Source organism: Saccostrea cucullata, unplaced genomic scaffold, assembly GCF_032062105.1.
Source record: "Saccostrea cucullata isolate Sc308-1 unplaced genomic scaffold, CSIRO_AGI_Scuc_v1 ctg12379, whole genome shotgun sequence".
Classification (NCBI taxonomy): Eukaryota; Metazoa; Mollusca; class Bivalvia; order Ostreida; family Ostreidae; genus Saccostrea; species Saccostrea cuccullata.
The window spans coordinates 18,922-38,108 of NW_026932014.1; the positions used below are offsets into that span (position 1 = coordinate 18,922).

At 36.6% G+C, this 19,187-nt stretch overlaps 1 protein-coding gene across 1 annotated transcript; it reads left to right on the forward strand.

Annotated features, from left to right (window-relative positions):
- Positions 1 to 12,434: 12,434 nt before the first annotated feature.
- On the forward strand, positions 12,435 to 18,135 carry LOC134234261 (regulation of nuclear pre-mRNA domain-containing protein 2-like; the record flags this gene model as incomplete). The annotated part of the gene is made up of 6 exons (XM_062716313.1): positions 12,435 to 12,574; positions 13,373 to 13,499; positions 13,965 to 14,140; positions 14,612 to 14,816; positions 15,818 to 15,916; positions 16,008 to 18,135. Coding segments are annotated over 6 exons (2,612 nt in total), but the record flags the coding sequence as incomplete, so codon positions are not given.
- Between the last annotated feature and the right edge of the window lie 1,052 nt (positions 18,136 to 19,187).

The window sequence follows — 19,187 nt, forward strand, 5'->3', positions numbered from 1 at the left end:
GAAATGACGTACCAATTTTTTAATTTATACTTGCACTATCTAATGAAATGAATAATATACAAGTGATAGATATACAAGAAAACGCGAAATGATAGTAAATGCAGCTGACAATCGTTATTTTTTTTTATATAGATAAAATAAAATATTTATAAATTCAAGAGACAAAACAGAAGGAGAATGAATGATGGCAAAATATCACATGACGGGAACTGAATTTTATGAATGAAGATTTTAAAAAGTTACTTGTAAGTTGTATATGTTATATCTGTGTATTCTACTTGGCTGTGTGCTTCATAAAAAGAGGGGGGGGGGGCGTCTTGAACATAGTAAATAGCCATAACGTTTGAACGGTAAGTACTAGGGCTTTCGTATTTCAAATATGTAATCCTTGTGAAAAGAACTTTTATTGGATACGACGAACTTTGACCCTTTGACCTAGACCTTGGAGAACACATGTGTACACCTGAATCTTTTTTTCTGTTTCGTTTCTATGGCAACCGTGAGCGACTCATTACAATTATTTTGAAAGTAGAAATCACTTTGACACATTGCAAGGAATAAACATTGAAAGTTTCAAAACGATTGCCTGAGTAGTTATTGAGAAAATCGAAATTAAAGAATTTTTACTTTCACCCGGTTTCCATGGCAATAATCGATTATATGAAAATTTTAAATACGAGTTGCAGAACTACAGATGCTAATCCTTAAAATGAGAAAAGTTTCATGACGAACGTTTAAGGGACCAGAGAGAACACTCTCGGACAAAATTTGTCGCTTTTTACAGGTTTCCATGGCAACGGTAGACATATTGGAACTGAACGACCTCACTGCACAACTACAACCAGTGATCGTCCTTGAAGGAAAGTTTCAGGAAGATTGTCCCAGCCATCTCCGAGAAACAGCCTGGATAAAAAAAACATGCGTACAATATCAATACATGTATGTCGTCCCCGACTTCGTTCGGGGCGACATAATAACTCCTGACTTTTTCTCATCAATAACTCCTGAATTTCCCCCATCAATTCGAGCATTTCTGCATTGCAGAAAGCTGATGTGTGTTATGAGATAATAAATCATGTGTGAACTTTCTCAGTTTAGCGGAATCATGAACATTTTCGGCGAGATGAATGTTTTGTATACAGTGGTGATCAAGGCTTTGCGAACCATCAGGAGCGGATCAAAGAATTTATGAATGAATAAAAACTATGGAAATGACGTACCAATGTTTTAATTTATACTTGCACTATCTAATGAAATGAATAATATACAAGTGATAGATATACAAGAAAACGCGAAATGATAATAAATGCAGCTGACAATCGTTATTTTTTTTTTATATAGATAAAATAAAATATTTATAAATTCAAGAGACAAAACAGAAGGAGAATGAATGATGGCAAAATATCACATGACGGGAACTGAATTTTATGAATGAAGATTTTAAAAATTTAAAAAACTTGTAAGTTGTATATGTTATATCTGTGTATTCTACTTGGCTGTGTGCTTCATAAAAAGAGGGGGGGGGGCGTCTTGAACATAGTAAATAGCCATAACGTTTGAACGGTAAGTACTAGGACTTTCGTATTTCAAATATGTAATCCTTGTGAAAAGAACTTTTATTGGATACGACGAACTTTGACCCTTTGACCTAGACCTTGGAGAACACATGTGTACATCTGAATCTTTTTTTCTGTTTCGTTTCTATGGCAACCGTGAGCGACTCATTACAATTATTTTGAAAGTAGAAATCACTTTGACACATTGCAAGGAATAAACATTGAAAGTTTCAAAACGATTGCCTGAGTAGTTATTGAGAAAATCGAAATTAAAGAATTTTAACTTTCACCTGGTTTCCATGGCAATAATCGATTATATGAAAATTTTAAATACGAGTGGCAGAACTACAGATACTAATCATTAAAATAAGAAAAGTTTCATGACGAACGTTTAAGGGACCAGAGAGAACACTCTCGGACAAAATTTGTCGCTTTTACAGGTTTCCATGGCAACGGTAGACATATTGGAACTGAACGACCTCACTGCACAACTACAACCAGTGATCGTCCTTGAAGGAAAGTTTCAAAAGATTGTCCCAGCCATCTCCGAGAAACAGCCTGGATAAAAAAAACATGCGTACAATATCAATAATGTCGTCCCCGACTTCGTTCGAAAATTACATAATTACAAAATGTCGCCTAGGTTCACGGCAAAATATGGAGGAGGCAAAATAATTCCTGAATTTTCCTCTTTAACTCGAGCATTCATGCATTGGACAGGTCTGATGTTTGATTTGAGATGATAAACCCTGTGTAAACTTTCTTAGTTTAGCGGAATCATGAACATTTTCGGCGTGATGAATGAATTGTTTACAGTAGCGATGAGGCCACCGCGCAGCTGCGAGCGGATCCAAGAATTTATGAATGAATTAAAAAAGATGGAAATAGAGTTTGATTTCTTTTATTTTATTTAATGACATTATCCATATGCAAGTAAAAGATATACAAGAAAATGCGAGATGCTAATAAATGCAGCTGACAATCTTTATTTTCTCAAGATAATTTTTTAAATGAAATAATTATAAATTCTACAGACAAAACATAGGAAGAATGAATGATAGCAAATTATCAGATGACATATGGGGAACTAATTTTTTTTTATGAATGAAACTTTTAAAACGTTACTTGTAAGTTGTATATGTTATATATGCTAATTCTACCTGGCTGCGCGCTTCCGGGGGGGGGGGGGGGGGGCTGTCTTGAATATAGACTTGTAAATAACCATTATTTTTTAGAAAGAAATAAGCCTTATCATTTTCTTAACTTCAAGACGAGTGCCTTGTTATATAAATGTCAAAGTCATTTATGTAGAATGTAAAACATTAATGCGGAATTAGTATTCATTTCAATAAGTGAGAAAGATGGGGGCTAGGTTTCTTACAGTTTTCAAAAAAAAAATAGGGTGGGGGGTATAAGATGCAAACACATGATATATGGTTCATACATTTTATTTGCCAAAAACTCGACTCTGTGGAACCAGAGAAGGTTTTCTACAGGTCCATTCCCCATCCCGGGGAAGACCTTACCTGCACGATGGCACAATGTGAGATACTCGCGCAGCCTTTTTATGAGAAAATAAAATGAATATTTTTTAGTGTTTAAGGAAACGTTGAACCTACGCTTGCGAAAGTTCTAAGACATTCAAAGATATTTAATTTCTTCTTTATCAAATCAGGAAACTGGTTATACGTTAAATCAGCAAATAGGGGCCTTTACTTATGCCATGAATATCACAGAAAAAGATAGAAAGAAAGACAAAGAAATTTAAAAAATCGACTTTTAATCCCCTTTTTCGTGACGACCGGAAGAATTGACGACGGACAAAATGGTGTTCGACACATCTTCAAGTCATGATCTATGATATCCGAAACAGTAAACTTTCATATCTAAAGCTGTTCTGGAGAAATGGACCGGACAAAGGTCATTTCCAGAAGTTGGTCAATACGAAAATAGTAAGAATACTGGAAAGTCTGCTATTGCAAGCAATAGCATATGTCGCCCCGTATTAGACAAGACTTTCATTTTTATCATCACTAAAACAAAAGTCCATAAGCTAAGTTTGAAAACCTTTGAGTTATATCAGTCCTTTCCATTGGAAACGGAAGACCTTAATTCGGTACATCCCTCTCATTATTTTTAGAATCGGTAGGAGAAGAAAGTAGTGCAGGAAAATTACAAGTTCCTCAATTTGCAGACTTGCATAAACGAAATCTGGCGGATGTACTGAACTGAGCCTCATACTTGTTAATTGGCAGTATCTTTCCTATCATAAAAGCTTGGGAAATGTAATTTATGAAGAAGATCAGACGAATTATTTTGTGTATTGTAACGCCAGTGGGAACTCTGAAATTTCCCTCTTTCACTTTCATTTTAGAGGTTCTACCGAAAAACGAATCTGACATGCCACCATCAATTCGAGCATTTCTGCATTGCAGAGAGCTGATGTGTGTTATGAGATGATAAATCATGTGTGAACTTTCTCAGTTTAGCGGAATCATGAACATTTTCGGCGAGATGAATGTTTTGTATACAGTGGTGATCAAGGCTTTGCGAACCATCAGGAGCGGATCAAAGAATTTATGAATGAATAAAAACTATGGAAATGACGTACCAATTTTTTAATTTATACTTGCACTATCTAATGAAATGAATAATATACAAGTGATAGATATACAAGAAAACGCGAAATGATAATAAATGCAGCTGACAATCGTTATTTTTTTATATAGATAAAATAAAATATTTATAAATTCAAGAGACAAAACAGAAGGAGAATGAATGATGGCAAAATATCACATGACGGGAACTGAATTTTATGAATGAAGATTTTAAAAAGTTACTTGTAAGTTGTATATGTTATATCTGTGTATTCTACTTGGCTGTGTGCTTCAAAAAAAACGGGGGGGGGGTCGTCTTGAACATAGTAAATAGCCATAACGTTTGAACGGTAAGTACTAGGGCTTTCGTATTTCAAATATGTAGTCCTTGTGAAAAGAACTTTTATTGGATCCGACGAACTTTGACCCTTTGACCTAGACCTTGGAGAACACATGTGTACATCTGAATCTTTTTTTCTGTTTCGTTTCTATGGCAACCGTGAGCGACTCATTACAATTATTTTGAAAGTAGAAATCACTTTGACACATTGCAAGGAATAAACATTGAAAGTTTCAAAACGATTGCCTGAGTAGTTATTGAGAAAATCGAAATTAAAAATTTTTACTTTCACCCGGTTTCCATGGCAATAATCGGTTATATGAAAATTTTAAATACGAGTTGCAGAACTACAGATACTAATCCTTAAAATAAGAAAAGTTTCATGACGAACGTTTAAGGGACCAGAGAGAACATTTTTAAAAAATTTGTCGCTTTTTAAGGTTTCCATGGCAACGGTAGACATATTGGAACTGAACGAATGAAAAAACTGCACAACTACAACCAGTGATCGTCTTGAGGAAATTTCAGAAAATTGTCCCAGCCATCTCCGAGAAACAGCCTGGATAAAAAAAACATGCGTACAATAAAAACAGTAGAATCACCCGACTTCGTTCGGAAGACTTAATTACAAAATGTCGCCTAGGTTCACGGCAAAATATGGAGGAGGCAAAATAATTCCTGAATTTTCCTCTTTAACTCGAGCATTCATGCATTGGACAGGTCTGATGTTTGATTTGAGATGATAAACCCTGTGTAAACTTTCTTAGTTTAGCGGAATCATGAACATTTTCGGCGTGATGAATGAATTGTTTACAGTAGCGATGAGGCCACCGCGCAGCTGCGAGCGGATCCAAGAATTTATGAATGAATTAAAAAAGATGGAAATAGAGTTTGATTTCTTTTATTTTATTTAATGACATTATCCATATGCAAGTAAAAGATATACAAAAAAATGCGAGATGCTAATAAATGCAGCTGACAATCTTTGTTTTCTCAAGATAATTTTTGAAATGAAATAATTATAAATTCTACAGACAAAACATAGGAAGAATGAATGATAGCAAATTATCAGATGACATAAGGGGAACTAATTTTTTTTTATGAATGAAACTTTTAAAACGTTACTTGTAAGTTGTATATGTTATATATGCTAATTCTACCTGGCTGCGCGCTTCCGAGGGGGGGGGGGGGGGGCTGTCTTGAATATAGACTTGTAAATAACCATTATTTTTTAGAAAGAATTACGCCTTATCATTTTCTTAACTTCAAGAAGAGTGCCTTGTTATATAAATGTCAAGGTCATTTTATGTAGAATGTAAAACATTAAAGCGGAATTAGCATTCATTTCAATAAGTGAGAAAGATGGGGGCTAGGTTTCTTACAGTTTTCAAAAAAAAAAAAAAAAATGGGGGGGGGGTATAAGATGCAAACACATGATATATGTTTCATTCATTTTATTTGCCAAAAACTCGACTCTGTGGAACCAGAGATGGTTTTTCTACAGGTCCATTCCCCATCCCGGGGAAGACCTTACCTGCACGATGGCACAATGTGTGATACCCGCGCAGCCTTTTTATGAGAAAATAAAATGAATATTTTTTAGTGTTTAAGGAAACGTTGAACCTACGCTTGCGAAAGTTCTAAGACATTCAAAGATATTTAATTTCTTCTTTATCAAATCAGGAAACTGGTTATACGTTAAATCAGCAAATAGGGGCCTTTACTTATGCCATGAATATCACAGAAAAAGATAGAAAGAAAGACAAAGAAATTTAAAAAATCGACTTTTAATCCCCTTTTTCGTGACGACCGGAAGAATTGACGACGGACAAAATGGTGTTCGACACATCTTCAAGTCATGATCTATGATATCCGAAACAGTAAACTTTCATATCTAAAGCTGTTCTGGAGAAATGGACCGGACAAAGGTCATTTCCAGAAGTTGGTCAATACGAAAATAGTAAGAATACTGGAAAGTCTGCTATTGCAAGCAATAGCATATGTCGCCCCGTATTAGACAAGACTTTCATTTTTATCATCACTAAAACAAAAGTCCATAAGCTAAGTTTGAAAACCTTTGAGTTATATCAGTCCTTTCCATTGGAAACGGAAGACCTTAATTCGGTACATCCCTCTCATTATTTTTAGAATCGGTAGGAGAAGAAAGTAGTGCAGGAAAATTACAAGTTCCTCAATTTGCAGACTTGCATAAACGAAATCTGGCAGATGTACTGAACTGAGCCTCATACTTGTTAATTGGCAGTATCTTTCCTATCATAAAAGCTTGGGAAATGTAATTTATGAAGAAGATCAGCCGAATTATTTTGTGTATTGTAACGCCAGTGGGAACTCTGAAATTTCCCTCTTTCACTTTCATTTTAGAGGTTCTACCGAAAAACGAATCTGACATGCCACCATCAATTCGAGCATTTCTGCATTGCAGAGAGCTGATGTGTGTTATGAGATGATAAATCATGTGTGAACTTTCTCAGTTTAGCGGAATCATGAACATTTTCGGCGAGATGAATGTTTTGTATACAGTGGTGATCAAGGCTTTGCGAACCATCAGGAGCGGATCAAAGAATTTATGAATGAATAAAAACTATGGAAATGACGTACCAATTTTTTAATTTATACTTGCACTATCTAATGAAATGAATAATATACAAGTGATAGATATACAAGAAAACGCGAAATGATAATAAATGCAGCTGACAATCGTTATTTTTTTTTATATAGATAAAATAAAATATTTATAAATTCAAGAGACAAAACAGAAGGAGAATGAATGATGGCAAAATATCACATGACGGGAACTGAATTTTATGAATGAAGATTTTAAAAAGTTACTTGTAAGTTGTATATGTTATATCTGTGTATTCTACTTGGCTGTGTGCTTCAAAAAAAATGGGGGGGGGGGGTCGTCTTGAACATAGTAAATAGCCATAACGTTTGAACGGTAAGTACTAGGGCTTTCGTATTTCAAATATGTAGTCCTTGTGAAAAGAACTTTTATTGGATACGACGAACTTTGACCCTTTGACCTAGACCTTGGAGAACACATGTGTACATCTGAATCTTTTTTTCTGTTTCGTTTCTATGGCAACCGTGAGCGACTCATTACAATTATTTTGAAAGTAGAAATCACTTTGACACATTGCAAGGAATAAACATTGAAAGTTTCAAAACGATTGCCTGAGTAGTTATTGAGAAAATCGAAATTAAAGAATTTTTACTTTCACCCGGTTTCCATGGCAATAATCGGTTATATGAAAATTTTAAATACGAGTTGCAGAACTACAGATACTAATCCTTAAAATAAGAAAAGTTTCATGACGAACGTTTAAGGGACCAGAGAGAACACTCTCGGACAAAATTTGTCGCTTTTTACAGGTTTCCATGGCAACGGTAGACATATTGGAACTGAACGACCTCACTGCACAACTACAACCAGTGATCGTCCTTTGAGGAAAGTTTCAGGAAGATTGTCCCAGCCATCTCCGAGAAACAGCCTGGATAAAAAAAACATGCGTACAATATCAATCTGTCGTCCCCGACTTCGTTCGGGGGGACATAATTACAAAATGTCGCCTAGGTTCACGGCAAAATATGGAGGAGGCAAAATAATTCCTGAATTTTCCTCTTTAACTCGAGCATTCATGCATTGGACAGGTCTGATGTTTGATTTGAGATGATAAACCCTGTGTAAACTTTCTTAGTTTAGCGGAATCATGAACATTTTCGGCGTGATGAATGAATTGTTTACAGTAGCGATGAGGCCACCGCGCAGCTGCGAGCGGATCCAAGAATTTATGAATGAATTAAAAAAGATGGAAATAGAGTTTGATTTCTTTTATTTTATTTAATGACATTATCCATATGCAAGTAAAAGATATACAAAAAAATGCGAGATGCTAATAAATGCAGCTGACAATCTTTGTTTTCTCAAGATAATTTTTTAAATGAAATAATTATAAATTCTACAGACAAAACATAGGAAGAATGAATGATAGCAAATTATCAGATGACATAAGGGGAACTAATTTTTTTTTATGAATGAAACTTTTAAAACGTTACTTGTAAGTTGTATATGTTATATATGCTAATTCTACCTGGCTGCGCGCTTCCGAGGGGGGGGGGGCTGTCTTGAATATAGACTTGTAAATAACCATTATTTTTTAGAAAGAAATAAGCCTTATCATTTTCTTAACTTCAAGACGAGTGCCTTGTTATATAAATGTCAAGGTCATTTTATGTAGAATGTAAAACATTAAAGCGGAATTAGCATTCATTTCAATAAGTGAGAAAGATGGGGGCTAGGTTTCTTACAGTTTTCAAAAAAAAAAAAAAATAGGGTGGGGGGGTATAAGATGCAAACACATGATATATGGTTCATACATTTTATTTGCCAAAAACTCGACTCTGTGGAACCAGAGAAGGTTTTCTACAGGTCCATTCCCCATCCCGGGGAAGACCTTACCTGCACGATGGCACAATGTGAGATACTCGCGCAGCCTTTTTATGAGAAAATAAAATGAATATTTTTTAGTGTTTAAGGAAACGTTGAACCTACGCTTGCGAAAGTTCTAAGACATTCAAAGATATTTAATTTCTTCTTTATCAAATCAGGAAACTGGTTATACGTTAAATCAGCAAATAGGGGCCTTTACTTATGCCATGAATATCACAGAAAAAGATAGAAAGAAAGACAAAGAAATTTAAAAAATCGACTTTTAATCCCCTTTTTCGTGACGACCGGAAGAATTGACGACGGACAAAATGGTGTTCGACACATCTTCAAGTCATGATCTATGATATCCGAAACAGTAAACTTTCATATCTAAAGCTGTTCTGGAGAAATGGACCGGACAAAGGTCATTTCCAGAAGTTGGTCAATACGAAAATAGTAAGAATACTGGAAAGTCTGCTATTGCAAGCAATAGCATATGTCGCCCCGTATTAGACAAGACTTTCATTTTTATCATCACTAAAACAAAAGTCCATAAGCTAAGTTTGAAAACCTTTGAGTTATATCAGTCCTTTCCATTGGAAACGGAAGACCTTAATTCGGTACATCCCTCTCATTATTTTTAGAATCGGTAGGAGAAGAAAGTAGTGCAGGAAAATTACAAGTTCCTCAATTTGCAGACTTGCATAAACGAAATCTGGCAGATGTACTGAACTGAGCCTCATACTTGTTAATTGGCAGTATCTTTCCTATCATAAAAGCTTGGGAAATGTAATTTATGAAGAAGATCAGCCGAATTATTTTGTGTATTGTAACGCCAGTGGGAACTCTGAAATTTCCCTCTTTCACTTTCATTTTAGAGGTTCTACCGAAAAACGAATCTGACATGCCACCATCAATTCGAGCATTTCTGCATTGCAGAGAGCTGATGTGTGTTATGAGATGATAAATCATGTGTGAACTTTCTCAGTTTAGCGGAATCATGAACATTTTCGGCGAGATGAATGTTTTGTATACAGTGGTGATCAAGGCTTTGCGAACCATCAGGAGCGGATCAAAGAATTTATGAATGAATAAAAACTATGGAAATGACGTACCAATTTTTTAATTTATACTTGCACTATCTAATGAAATGAATAATATACAAGTGATAGATATACAAGAAAACGCGAAATGATAATAAATGCAGCTGACAATCGTTATTTTTTTTATATAGATAAAATAAAATATTTATAAATTCAAGAGACAAAACAGAAGGAGAATGAATGATGGCAAAATATCACATGACGGGAACTGAATTTTATGAATGAAGATTTTAAAAAGTTACTTGTAAGTTGTATATGTTATATCTGTGTATTCTACTTGGCTGTGTGCTTCAAAAAAAGGGGGGGGGGTCGTCTTGAACATAGTAAATAGCCATAACGTTTGAACGGTAAGTACTAGGGCTTTCGTATTTCAAATATGTAGTCCTTGTGAAAAGAACTTTTATTGGATACGACGAACTTTGACCCTTTGACCTAGACCTTGGAGAACACATGTGTACATCTGAATCTTTTTTTCTGTTTCGTTTCTATGGCAACCGTGAGCGACTCATTACAATTATTTTGAAAGTAGAAATCACTTTGACACATTGCAAGGAATAAACATTGAAAGTTTCAAAACGATTGCCTGAGTAGTTATTGAGAAAATCGAAATTAAAGAATTTTTACTTTCACCCGGTTTCCATGGCAATAATCGGTTATATGAAAATTTTAAATACGAGTTGCAGAACTACAGATACTAATCCTTAAAATAAGAAAAGTTTCATGACGAACGTTTAAGGGACCAGAGAGAACACTCTCGGACAAAATTTGTCGCTTTTTACAGGTTTCCATGGCAACGGTAGACATATTGGAACTGAACGACCTCACTGCACAACTACAACCAGTGATCGTCCTTTGAGGAAAGTTTCAGGAAGATTGTCCCAGCCATCTCCGAGAAACAGCCTGGATAAAAAAAACATGCGTACAATATCAATCTGTCGTCCCCGACTTCGTTCGGGGCGACATAATTACAAAATGTCGCCTAGGTTCACGGCAAAATATGGAGGAGGCAAAATAATTCCTGAATTTTCCTCTTTAACTCGAGCATTCATGCATTGGACAGGTCTGATGTTTGATTTGAGATGATAAACCCTGTGTAAACTTTCTTAGTTTAGCGGAATCATGAACATTTTCGGCGTGATGAATGAATTGTTTACAGTAGCGATGAGGCCACCGCGCAGCTGCGAGCGGATCCAAGAATTTATGAATGAATTAAAAAAGATGGAAATAGAGTTTGATTTCTTTTATTTTATTTAATGACATTATCCATATGCAAGTAAAAGATATACAAAAAAATGCGAGATGCTAATAAATGCAGCTGACAATCTTTGTTTTCTCAAGATAATTTTTGAAATGAAATAATTATAAATTCTACAGACAAAACCAAGTAAATCAGACTGTATCAAAAGCAGTAATGATATTAATGCTGCTGAACTGAGGAATAAAAGACATTTTTTTGGGGGGGGGGTTAACACTTGGACACAACAATCGAACATCATCTCAAAATTAAACGTTATAGAAATTGGTTTCTGTAATATAGATAAAATATATTTTGAACTAACCCCACCCGACATACAGTTTACCTTTTTTACTTTGGCTTGTCAAACTTTTTTCGGATGAAAAAAAGAAAAGAAGTTATCCGTCCCTGACTTACATGATGATATGAAAGAAATAATCTGAAACAGAAAATTCACCAGCCCATCTCCTGGGGGTCCCTTTACCAACTCGGTGTATGTACATTCATTTTCCCAAGGCAGCTACTGTAACAAGGAACAATCGTCTCGTCTCTACAGCTCCATTTTTTCCCTTCCGCTTGCGTTAATACAATAAATTGTGACATATGTACATGTACACAAATGGCAAATACTATAAAAAATAAAATTATCACCTTCAGTTTTTTCATGGACTCTAAAAAATGCCTTATAATGCTCTTTTTCAACTGTTTAATAAGATTTGTGCTGCCTGTCCCCCTTTTTAAACCGTTTAACGTCGGCGATGTGTATTGCAGCTGACCGACTTTAGCGTGGGAGAGAAGCGTTCTCGGCTACTTCCTTTGATGTGGCAAGAATGTGACGTAGTATTTAAACCTCTCGACAAGCAAAGCGTTAGCACGTCACAAACAGCGCAATCCGTTAGCCTTTTTGCAATTAGCTCTATCATGATTTTTAACATGTTTAAAAGACATTATCATTCTGAAGTATTTCTTTAAATTAAGTATTTATGTATATAATATGCAAAAAAATATTAACATTTTAGAAAAAAAAAATTGTATATAAAAAAATCTGTCAGTGGATTATTTATTACTCGGTACTCATAAATATCATCATTTATGACTCGTAGCCTTCATTTAGACCTTTTCCTACCTATTTATTACCAATGATTTTTTCGTAGATTCCCCAGCCCCGACTCCAGTGGGAAATAATGCTGTCAGCCCTGCCACCCCAGCTGGATCCACCCCAGCTACTCCCACACAAGCATACAAGCCAACAGCAAAAATAAAGGATGAGGAAAAGATACTGGCAGAATTCAAGGTTTGACGCACCCCTAAAATTTCTCCACACATTGCAATATTTATATTGGTATTTAAAATGCTATCTATTCGAATTGATTTGTTTTTAGCTCACCTGAGCCGAAGGCTCAAGTGAGCTTTTCTGATCACATTTTGTCCGTCGTCCGTCTAGCTGTCCGGCTGTCTGTCCGTCCATCCGTCCGTCTGTAAACTTTTCACATTTTCGACTTCTTCTCAAGAACCAATGAGCCAATTTTAACCAAACTTGGTACAAAGCATCCTTGGGTGAAGGGGAGTTTAAATTCTTAAAATGAAGGGCCAAGTCCCCTTACAAGGGGAGATAATCAAGAAAAGACAAAAATAGGGTGGGGTCACTAAAAAATCTTCTTCTCGAGAACCACTGGGCCAGGAAAGCTGAAACTTATGTGGAAGCATCCTTGGGTAGTGTAGATATTAAATTGTTAAAATCATGACCCCCGGGGGTAGGGCGGGGCCACAATAGGGAACCCAAATTTGGCATAGAAATATATAGAACAAATCTTTAAAAATCTTCTTCTCAAGAACCACTGGGCCAGGAAAGCTAAAACTTATATGGAAGCATCCTGGGGTAGTGTAGATTCTAAAGTTTTAAAATCATAAAAGGGAAGTGGGTAGTGGGGTATAGCAAGAGGGGGAATCTGGTAAAGATTGCATCACCCAAGTTACTCAGGTGAGCGATGTGGCCCATGGGCCTCTTGTTAATTGCAAATTTTGATATTTTTTCTTAAGATGTATGTATGATGTAATTGAAGCAAGCTAACTGTTGTGCCTTACATTATAGCCCCAGATACTGATTGATAAAATCAACAGCTACAAAAGATTGGAGGGAGAAGTGGAACTCAAATTCAAACAGATCTCAAGTCTAAAGCTGGACGCCTCCAGTGTAGAGGCAGTCACACAACTCAAAGGTAGGTGCAGTCTCACAGCTCAAAAGTAGGCCCAGACATTTCGTAATGTAAGGGCTCAAACGTTTGACATCAGGTACTCTACTTTCATTGTAGAAATGTTTTGATAATTGTGTGTACATGAAATTGATGTTCATTAATCAGAGGATTCTGAAACTTGGTCTCTTAACAACTTGAATGACAAAATTTTAAAAAGTGAATTTTACTCTGGGCCATTCATATTTTGCTAACATTTCATATTTACAAATCTAAGGAGAATTCTATCTTATTGTAGCAGTTAAAAGATGATAAAATTTTTATAGAATGTGCTATTGCTGTATACAACTCTGAAGTACGTGTACTGATTTGAGTATTACAGATAGTTCAACACATGTGTTAAGATATTGCTTTAATGCAAAATAACATAGAGTGCTAAAAAGGATGCCTAAAAACACTCTTTGCATACATGTTTCTGTTCTCTGTAAACAGACCGAGCCCATGGGAAGCAGTTTAGTCAGCAGTTTGAGGACTCGTGTTCTAAGCTGGAGAATTACGTGTCCAGCGCCGAGCAGCAGATACAGGAACAGAAGGTGATGATCGAGCTTCTAGAACAGAGTCAGGTGTTCTACGACGAGCAGTACCGCGAGGCCAGGATCGTAGCTAATGTGAGTCACTAATATCTTTCTCTACAAAGAGAACAGTATTCAGTAAAACACACTTATAAAGGATTAAAAGGGATGAGCAATTTCACTTCATTATAAAAGTAATTTGTTATATCATAGTATATCTCTAAAGTTACATCTGGAACCACTCATAAGTTTCATGCCTGACATGTTTTGTTAATGACTTTATGGACAAAGTGACTTAAAGCCAGTAAAATTGACAAGACCAGGACTTTATTCAAAGTTTACTATTTAAAAATATTTGAAAAGAATGGTGTGTCAGATTTTCACTTAAATACATGTATTGCGTTCATTCAATACAAGGAAAAATATCATAGAAACAATGATTTACAGAAAAGATCCAGTTATACAATTCTTTAACTCTACTAGACATTCCAATTCAAAAAATTAAATTACATATTTTCAGTGCTGAGTCTTTTTTATTCTATTGTAACATTAATAATTTTGTTCCAGGCCTACAAGAACTTTGGGACACGGATCAACAATCTGCGTAAGAAGTTGGAGGATCTGATGAAGTCCCTCCCCAGTCCTGTCCCCTCCCCCTCTTATGACGCCCCGTCTCCAGGCAATACCCCTCCCCTGGAGGAAATTGACAACACCGAGGCCGTCGACATGGACCTAGACGACGATGATAACCCGGGGGCCAGCACTATTCTGGGTAAGTGTAGGGACTATTGTAAAGAATTTATTAAATAAGTGTCTTCATAATGCAATTTACTCTCATCACTTTAAAGAAATGTTTGATTTTTGAGTGGTTTAAAATAAACTGACATCTAAAAAGGGTTCTAAAAGCCTCAAGAATCTATATCCATGGTAACTATTGAGGAGAGCCTTTTTTTATCCGTTTTATTTTTAAAAATAACTTTTTTCCCAATATAAAATTCTCATACTTTTAATATACACATGTAAATTTTGCTCTGCTTTTGCATGAGATTTGCAAAAAAACCTTGATTAAGGTTGCACAGTGTATTATATTTACTGACATTATTTTCCTTTTTAAGATATTGAAATTTAAGTTATGTCATAAATGAGCAGTTGATCCTTTTACTTTACTATAGATTTATTTCAGTGCACATCTGCTATGCATTTGGTTGTAGCTATAAAGGGAAGTAACTCTTATAGGATTGTACAATAAGGCCATATAAAATTGAAATCTTGGTTCTCGGGCCCGCGGGCATCCGTTTTGAGGTAGCCGCATTGCCGATTTTATTGTATTTTTGATAAAATAAAAAGTTGGTATTGCGGAGACCAATCCGGGAAAAAAAAATCCGACCTCATTTGTTTTGTAGTTTAGTATTCAAATATCACTTCCGGTAGCCATTTACAATGAGATTTTGGCTACTTCGTTTGAAAATACATTCGAGGACATTACCTACGATGTTTACACGCTGTTAAGCAATGGATAAAGCAGAAATTTTTATCAGAAATGGAAAGTATATCTGTGATTAAAAAATTATCTTTATGTTAAAGAAAATTCGGAAATTAAAATTAAAAAAAAACCTCCCTCATCTACTTTATTGCCAATAAAATGTAAAATAAAATGCCGCCCTCCCGCATCTGTTTTGGAGAAAATTGGCCTAAGAACCAGGGAATTAAATTTAGATAGCCTAATGTGAATTACAAACAGTTTTTAATTATTCTACATACTTTTTTTTCCAGCTGCACAGCAGTCGACCAGCATCAGTAACAGTGTGGCTCCAGCTGAGAGTGAAGTGTATGATCCCGAGGAACAAATGCCCTCCAAACCTAAATATGTTGGTAAGTTGATGTGAGCATAAAATTTTGGTGTCATTGTTGAGCTGTAGTGACTGAAAACAAAAACATACTTATCTTTTTTCTATCATTCCAGCTGGACCAAATGCACTAGAGTCAAGAATAGCCACAATGATACCCTCACTCCCAACAGGCAGTGTCCAGCACACTCCGGCGGTCCAAACGGGCAGTATTCACCATAGTGTGGACCCGCGATCTCAACTGCCACCACCCGCAGACAACCCTCCCGTCTACATCCCTCCAAAACCAGCAGTCATCAAGGTGTTACAACAAGAGGGAGGTACCCCCACAAAAGACGAAGGCAGTTCAACCCCGGTCATGGATGAAAAGGAGGACTCTCCCCCTAGATCACATCAGAATCCTATTGATTTTCTCACTCAGATTCTGTCAAAAACACCTAAAGCCTCCACTCCCAGTTCTAATTTTCTTCAAAATCTTTCTCTGCTCACAAACACAGTGAAATCCCAGTTTCAGCACAACAGAGATGTTAAACAACCCCAGGCACCTCTCCAACCCCCGGCATCTGAGGCACCCAACTCTTGGGCAGAATGGAAGGCTCAGATGAAACCAGAAGAGGTGCCACAGCCTGTAGCTCCAGCTCTTGGAGTGCCACAGGCCAATCCACCACCTCGTCTGCCACCACCAATGTTTTCACAAATGAATTCTATGTCATCAGCACCACAACCAATCTCTGCACCTGCCCCCACTATTGTTTCCCCTCCAATTATTTCTCCTCCTATGGGTGTGGTCAGACCACCCCCTCTTCAGGCCCCTCAGCCTAATTTCATTCCTCAGCAAGCATCCAGCCCAGAGGCTTGGAATCCTAGACCCCCAATTCCTCCACAGCCATTTCCCACTCAGCCTAATTTTTCTGGGGGAGGATTTCAGGTGGGTCAGGGGGACAGGGTTTCTCCAACATGGAATCCACCAAGTGCTCCAAATTCTGGCAGAACATCACCAGGATGGAACCCTCCCTCTGGACCCCAGAATCATTCCAGCCAAGTTTGGAATCAGCCAGGAGCTGGGCCTCCACCTGGAAACAATTGGAATCCCCCAGTCAACAAGACAGAGCAGAAATGGGGGAACCAGGGTGAGGGGGCGTGGAATCCGCCATGGGACCAGAAGAAGGAGGCTACCCCCACAGAAGATGAATCATCTGCAAACGTGTCTTCACTCCCTCCACCACCCAAGGGAATTTTACGAAACAGGAAGTCTAGTCTTAAAGAGGTGCCAATAACACCTAGTGAATCCCTAGAGGATAATTCTCTCCCGGTTCCCCCTGGGGAACCCCCTTCACCCACAGAAGGCAAGCCCAAACCAGCAGCTAAGGATAAAACTGCCAACAGTGCACCTGATGATCACAGAGAATTTTTGGAGAAACTTAAAAAGAAGACCACAGCGGGTGCAGGCAGTAATCTCGTATCTCCTCCGGTTATTGAGGAGAATGTTGATAAAGCCCCAGCCAAGTCTAACGTCTCTAATGTCCCAGTGACGGATTATTCAGAAAATAATAACTCTTTCCCTGGATCCAACACAGGGGAGCAGATGGAGGAAGAACAAGGCATATCTAAAATAGAGACTGTGAGAGTGGAGCGTCGCTACCAGGCCAAACACGACGACATTCGCTTGCCGGAGAAACCCTCAGTGCACAAAGACTATAGATACGAAGACAATTACGAGAGACATGATAATTATGAGAGACATGATAACTACGAGAGACATGATAACTATGAGAGACACGATAATGGTGGGTATAGAGACGACTATGGGCCTCCATTAAGGGGTGGTAGGGGTGGACCACAATACAGACACCCTGGTCCGTACAGAGGGGGGCGAGACTCCGGGTGGAGAGAGCCCCCTTACAGGGAGAGGCCTGGACCCCCACCCCCCAGACACTACTACGATCAATATAATGACCATAGAAGACCATACTATTACTGAAGTTAGAGTGTTTTCAATTCTGTTTATGTATATTGGTCAACTGGAAATATTAAGGGAGATAAATCTGAATTTGTTGTAATTTGAAAAAAAAAATGTCTATGCATGAATATATGACATATAATGAGCAGCTCTGTAAAATTTTTAAAAGTCAGAATACAAGAATTGTATGCTGCTTTTATATTTGATTTATGTGTTTTTTTCATTGGTTCATAAATTCATCTTGTCATAATTTTCTTCATTTTACTTAGAAATTTTCAACTATGTTGAAAGCTGTTAATTAAAAATAGCTTTTATTTGAAAGGAAGTTTGTTGATTTTATTTCACTTTGATGGGAAAAAAATTGCATGATTTAAGTATTCTGTGATCATTGAAAATGTAATATCAGCGTGTTTTACTATTGCTTTTGAACAAATTTCCATTTTTTTACATCCTAAGATAAAAATATTTTTGATGTGGAGGGCCATGAAAACTGTACTGTACAACACTTTATACTTAGTATTTATATTAAGACATTAGTGAAACTTATTAATGAAAGGTTTATTTTTATCCTCGATGGAAACAGAGTGAGAACAAACTCAAACTAAAATATGTATGGTAAATAAAACAGATATCAACAAGGTACTAGTACCTAGAAAGAGAAATATACTTTTGAATTCTTCTTAAAGAAACTTTGTTCAAGTGGGTGATGAAATATAAGAAATTGAAAGCATGTCAATTGAAAAGTAGCTGAGGTTAAGCATTTTTTTTTTTCAAAAAGCACTACAAGAAAACCACAATTCAAGTGAGAGGCCCACAGCCCACCTATATTACATGTATGACCTAGGCTCTAGGTTCTTTATAAATGTTTAAAAAAGATAATTTCCTGTGGAAATTTCTGACACTGTAGACCTATCTTGGCTTTAAGGAGTAGGAAGAACTTAACCTTGCTGTTCTACAGGGGTTGTTTGAAAAGTTTTCCTCAATACATGATTCTACAAGGGGTCATTAATATTTACACTATTTTTTTTATTGCTCTGCTGTCCTCGCGATCGAGAACAATTTTGTATGTCAATTGAAAAACGGCCAACACCTAGTGCAACTTTGACCTCATTTTATATGGTCTCATTCAAAGGACCTGTTTTCTTTGAATTAAGAATTCGATGACAAATTCTTGGCAAAAATTATATATTTTTGAGGAACGTGTCGTCTGACCTTAAACTAGAATACTATAAACCTATGTCCATTAAAAACAAATTATTGAATATATCCACAAAAAATAAAATAAAAGGCATAAATTACGTAGGTGATAACAGCTGTGTGTCAGGTGATTTGTATC